The 6,000-nt window shown below is 36.7% G+C and overlaps 1 protein-coding gene across 1 annotated transcript; it reads left to right on the top strand.

The window, feature by feature from the left end:
- The first annotated feature begins 1,880 nt into the window (after positions 1-1,880).
- LOC135613531 (uncharacterized) lies at positions 1,881-4,124 on the top strand. The gene is made up of 3 exons (XM_065110563.1): positions 1,881-2,231; positions 2,459-2,588; positions 3,659-4,124. The coding sequence occupies exons 1-3, from the start codon at positions 1,939-1,941 to the stop codon at positions 3,692-3,694; spliced, it is 459 nt and encodes a 152-aa protein (XP_064966635.1). The 5' UTR covers positions 1,881-1,938; the 3' UTR covers positions 3,695-4,124.
- The last annotated feature ends 1,876 nt before the right edge of the window (positions 4,125-6,000 follow it).

Below are 6,000 nucleotides of genomic sequence, written 5' to 3'. Positions count from 1 at the left end.
ATAAGCACTACTTGGCAATGAAGTTAAAGTCGTTGTTAGTAGCGTAAACATTAAGGCCTATGGCAATGTCGGAGAGGAGATTAAAGCAATACCGATGACACACAACAAAAACTTTAGAAATGTCGAGGACACATCGTCGAGGAAGCGTCGATGACACACTGCAAGAACTTCAGAAATATCAAAGAAAAGTCAAAGTAGCACTGAGGACATATGATTCTGATACCAAATGGTAAAACCTTAAGGTTTTATCTAAGAAAGTAGATAGGGATTTGATCACTTCAAGGGGATCAATATCCAAATTGGCCAAAGACTTTGAGTTATACTTGATTACTTAAGAAAAATAGTCAAAGATATTATATATATATATATATATATATATATATATATATATATATATATATATATATATATATATATGGTTATTAATCCTTAGTTGATTACGATTTCTAACGAAAATAAAAATTGCGATCCCTAATTTGCTATATCAAGGACTCCTAATATAATTAGAATAAACTTAAATTTTATTATCATAATTAGAAAAAACTAAATAAAAATTAAAAACTAATATCCAGTTCCTAAAAACAAACAGTTGCCTCGTACCGCCGCTTGATGCTTCCGACCACAACTGAGAAGACAATTGTCGAGATGGAGGGAGAAGCGCTTGCAAGGAGTTCTCAGTGACGATACACAAACACAATAAAAGTACGCGTCCCAAATTACGGGCAGGCCCTAGCGCGGTGAAGCCTTTCCATTTTCACTTTTATGGCCCCCACGCTTATGAGTCAAGTAAGATGTACTCGTGAGATTTAAACGTGCGTAAGTAGTCCAGAAAACCGGGGGTTTTGATAGACTCACACCTCCGTCCAACTACTCGACGATTTACCTGCCTTGTGTTGGACAAAGCTGGGCCCCTCATCCGACGACGAGTTAAGTGAGACAGACCACGCACTCTGGCGCTCTAGAAATAGGACATGTCGGACGTATTAAGACCATCGTCTTAAATTCTTGTGCATGTATTAAGTCGAATGAGACGTCAACAAACACTGTTCGTAGAGATCCAGATATTTCACTCAGATCCTTTCTTGAGCAAGCATCTTGCACAAGTCAAATCCACATCTATTCTATCTCGTATTAATTGTTGATCCTGCAAAGCATGAAGAAGATGAAGATGCTGATGATGATACTGGCCCTGCAGCTCACTCCAACGCAGATGACAGTGACTCAACGCCACAATGTTCGTCCATGGCCACGCTGACACCATTCATCCACCTGTGGTGTTCGTCGATGCCTTTGCTCGTTTGGTCTGCTGCAGAGGATCTCATTTGTTCTGGTGCACAACAACAACAGAAGTAATTGCGTGACAGCGGCCTCACAGAGTCACCGGGGACCCCCCAACCAAGAGCCCACAGTCCCAGGGAATTGTTCTTTCGCACCTCCTCCTCATCTGGCTCACAAGAGCCACACACAGCGATTCACCGGTCATCTTTCTTGAGGGATCTTGTTGTGCTGTAATCTGGAGTCTTCTCCAGTCCTCCGATCCAGCAACAGCCACAACTCAGTGCCCCATTCGATGCCTCTGATTGCAACGCAGCCCTTGGTAGGAGGCTTCTGCTGTTCCCTGGGCCAACAAAGATCCGATCTTTACTAAGGTTAGTGAGAGACTAGTAGTAGGCTGTTCACTTGACCTTAGAATTCCTTTCTCTTGATTCACCACAGGATCTGAGAGGGCAGTGGGAGTCCATCCCTGTCCCATCAATAGCCTTCGAGCATTGTCACCAGAATCCTGCCTATTCTAATTTCTGCGAAGAGGACTATGTGATGGAATGTAGAGGGTATTTTGGTCCTTTTAGCGGTCCGGCAGGACCTATATAAACGCCACGAGAGGGGAGCAGAAGAAGAGGAAGACGGGCAGCTCCGCTGTGGTTGCGACGACAGCAGATGAGGCTCGCCAGCTTCCTCCAGTGCGGTTGCGGGGCGCCGCGGCCCGAGGAGAAGCCGCAGGCGGCCCGAACGGGGACTGATCCCCGTGACCGTGGCCGCCGTCGCCGCAGCCGTGGGAACGACGCCTCGAAGCCCTGGAGGCCGTCGCTCGCGGCGATCTCCGAGAACGGCGCGCCGACGAGGGCGGCGGCGGGTGCCCGAGATGGAAAGATGACCGCTGACGGGGCAGAGAAGCACAAGGCCGTCGTCTCTCGTCGGGTCCTTCCTCGCGATCACAGTGACCACGACCGGTAACCCCTCCCACCCTCGAAGTCTTCTTGTATTGATTTCTAGGCTTACATCGATCAGAAATCGCACGAATGATCATCACAGCTTTGGTTTGTTTGATTGATTCAAGGAACCTCGAAGCAAACAGTTGAAATGGCAACTGTTGTTGACCTTGTCTGCTTCTGTAGGATTCTCGCTTTGACATGTTTGCAGAAATGACAACTGTTGTTGGTCCTGTCTGCCTCTGTAGGATTCTCTCTTTGATATCACTGTATAGTCCCGCGGTCAGATTGGCTGTTATTAGTTACTATGCTCCAATACAACAGATTCATCTAAAAACTATGGGTTATGACAATTGCAGTGGCATTCCTCTGTACAAGGTATTGTTATTGAGAAATTTGGATTAATTTCTATGACTACTGTGTAAGCTCAAATACATTTAATTCGGAATCTGGCACAGTATTTGTTCCTCTCTGCATTGAGATGATTGGTAAATCACAGACTTGTTTCTGGATGTTATTTGTGAATAGATTGAGGAGTTCTTATTATTTTCTAGTTTTCCAAAAATTTCTTCAGAATTGTCATTTTAGTTCTTGAACTCATCATGTATGCATATTAATCTCCAATCTCTTAAACCATATAAATCTAAGTCAACTCTGTATGGTAAAGCTACAGAGATTACATCCAAAGTTCAGTTTTGTAAGACTAGAAGATGTTTGTATAATTCTATGTTTTCTTTCTTATTCTTATCATTTTCTCCTGCCATAATCATCCGATAGTTCCCTATTCTCCTTCCATCTTTCTTGTTAGAGATTTAGTGGTTCACCAGCCACACTTCCAGAATCTTAAAAGACATACCTCTCTAAACCTTGAAATACACACCTTTATGCTTAAAACTTGAAATAGAATGGGAGAGAATAAAGCCTTTATGCTAATGGAGGGATCCTAGGAACTTTGGGATTGCAATTTGGGAATCATGAGAAAAGAGTAAAGGTCATAGACTAATTCATTTAGCTTTTGAGGAAGTGAAATTTTTGGGAGGAACAAGATGGATCACATCACCTAAAAAGCATCATCTCATTCGAAGATTATACTTTTAGTCAATGGTCAAATTATAATTCTGAAGTTAAATATGATGGAAAATTCTATGATTTTGGCTTCAAAGTTTTAATATGCAAGTGCTTGTGCGCCCACCGGCTAGCATCTTTTGCCGAAAGGACCAAAGTTAACCGGTTTTGGACCAGGGATTAGCATCTTGAACTTAGTTCATTTTTGTGCTCTGATGAGCATGCAGAAGCCTGTAAAGTAAATAGTAAAGAACATGAGAAATTTCATTTAATTTCCAACTAGTGCTTGTTGATACTGTACAGAGGAAATATTTGGAGTGGAAGTAAGCTTTTTTCTTAATCTCCTTTTGATGCATCCTCATGGCACTTTTTTCTATTTTCAGGTATTCAGATGTTTCTTCAGTTGTGCCGGCATTTAGTCCCACTGCCTTTTTGTTCTAGTGCCTAATTCAGTGTTCATCTGCGATGAAAAAGAAGGAAGAGAAGAGTGAAGGATGACCGGAAGATGAAGAATGCTTTGTGCAAGATTTAGTGATTTTGTGCCATTTACTCAGCAGTCACTTCTTCCTATTCATCCTTCCTTTTCTGTATATTTTCCCTTTACAAATCCTTGTGTATACAAAAGCTAGAATGAAATATGTAAATATCAGAACATGACAATTCAGATCAGTATCTCATGATGTCTGAAAGTTATGTAATTCTTGACTTCTGCAGGAGTGCAGTTCAGAAGAAGCTTCAAGCTGAGCCACACTGTGGCTGTAGCTTGAACTTCTGCATCTCTCTTGTTAAAAGGACAATTTAAAGTTTCTTGCCCTCCTGTTTATTGAAACATTGACTAATTTTTGTGTTTGTGTTCTTGTTAATTGATAAACTATATTAGTTTGATATAAAATCCAAGTAGAATGATGTTACTAAATTTACTCTCATCAATAACTATGATCCCAAACTATTATTTATAAATTTATTGCATACTGTAACAAGACATTTGAGAATGTCTGTTTTTGTTTAGTTTTCATTGCATTGCAGTATGTTGATGAAACTGCCTTCTCATTTTCATGAAAAAAAATGAATCATTTATCTAAATATGATAAAGGAATATGTAAGCCAATAGGTAATGGATTCATTTCACATGTGTAGTTAAGAGTTACTGATGGAGGGTTACAAACCATTAAAATGTTTAACTGAGAAAAATTAGAAATTGAAATATATTATTAAGGGATATAATATTAAAAGATGTAAATAGTGATATATCTGTAAATACACTAACACAAAATGATCCATACATATACAAATAGCGCTTACATTTTCAAGATGAACATGAAATTTGAAAAAGAGTGATATGAAAATTCACATAATTTTTTCTTTCTGTTTCTTAGGACAATTATTTTACTGTCTTCTCATGCCAACACCTTCTTCTATGCCCATTACTAATTCTTATGCAAAATGAATTAAAATAATCATTCGTTTAAGCTCACTATATATGAAGATTAAGACTTCAAAATGGCTGATATCACCATCTTTCTAGTGCACTAAATGATGTATCCACAGCATAAGGGTCTCGCCAATGTGAGATATGGGAAGAGTCAATATACACAGCTTTTAGGAGGATATGCAGAGGGTCAATATACATAGTATTACTTTTAAATATATGCTACTTTACCTCTAAATTTACATAGTTTTATCTCGAAATATACGGTAATATGAAGTTTAAGAAAAGTCAATATCCATAGTCTTATTTCTAAATATAGAAATATTATTTTTTTAACTCGAATCCTGATCTCCAATATCACAAGTGAATAATTTGACCTTTTATATTAAGAAATAATATTTTAATATATAAACATAAAAAAAAAATATGATGACAACAAAATGAAAGATGTTACATTATTAGGTTTATTTTAGCTTTAATAATCATGATGCTCTCAAATAGGTCAAAAGAAGATAAAACCATCATTAATATTAAGTATGATACAAGACATATGCAAATTTATACAAAGATATTTACCAGAAAAAATAGAAGGCTATTATAAGACCTCATAACCTACAAATAGGTGTATATGATGGAAAAAAAAACCCTAAAGTGATATCTCCATCTCCAACTTACGATTTAAATATTTTCGAAACTCTAAAGGCCACCATAATCAAAATAGCAATGAGACATGTTAGTCATTTGACCTACTCCTACCGCTCAAACAAGTAGCAATGTATTTAACAATTGAGATAAAAGAACAGAGATCTATGGACCCCATTCTTGTCAACTTTTTTTTTTTCGGGGCAAAATTGCACGTGTATCCCTTCAAAGTCAATGGTTTATATATTTATTCCTTTAAATGCACTAAATATAATTTTAATATATATATACATATATATATATACATATATATATATATATGTATATATATATATGTGTATATATATATATACATATATATATACATATATACACATATATATATACACACACACATATATACATATATATATATATACATATATATATATATATATGTATATATATATATGTACATATATATATATATATATGTACATATATATATATATATGTACATATATATATATATATATACATATATATATATATACATATATATATATATATATATATACATATATATATATATATATATATATATATCTTGCGGCACTCAAAAAAACGTATAAATAGGGTTGTAGCTAATCTCATCCTTAGCATAATAAACATTAG

This window comes from Musa acuminata, chromosome BXJ2-6 (assembly GCF_036884655.1).
Source record: "Musa acuminata AAA Group cultivar baxijiao chromosome BXJ2-6, Cavendish_Baxijiao_AAA, whole genome shotgun sequence".
Taxonomy (NCBI): Eukaryota; Viridiplantae; Streptophyta; class Magnoliopsida; order Zingiberales; family Musaceae; genus Musa; species Musa acuminata.
The sequence above is the reverse complement of the archived record's forward strand: the minus strand, read 5'-3'. Positions and strand labels throughout refer to the sequence as shown.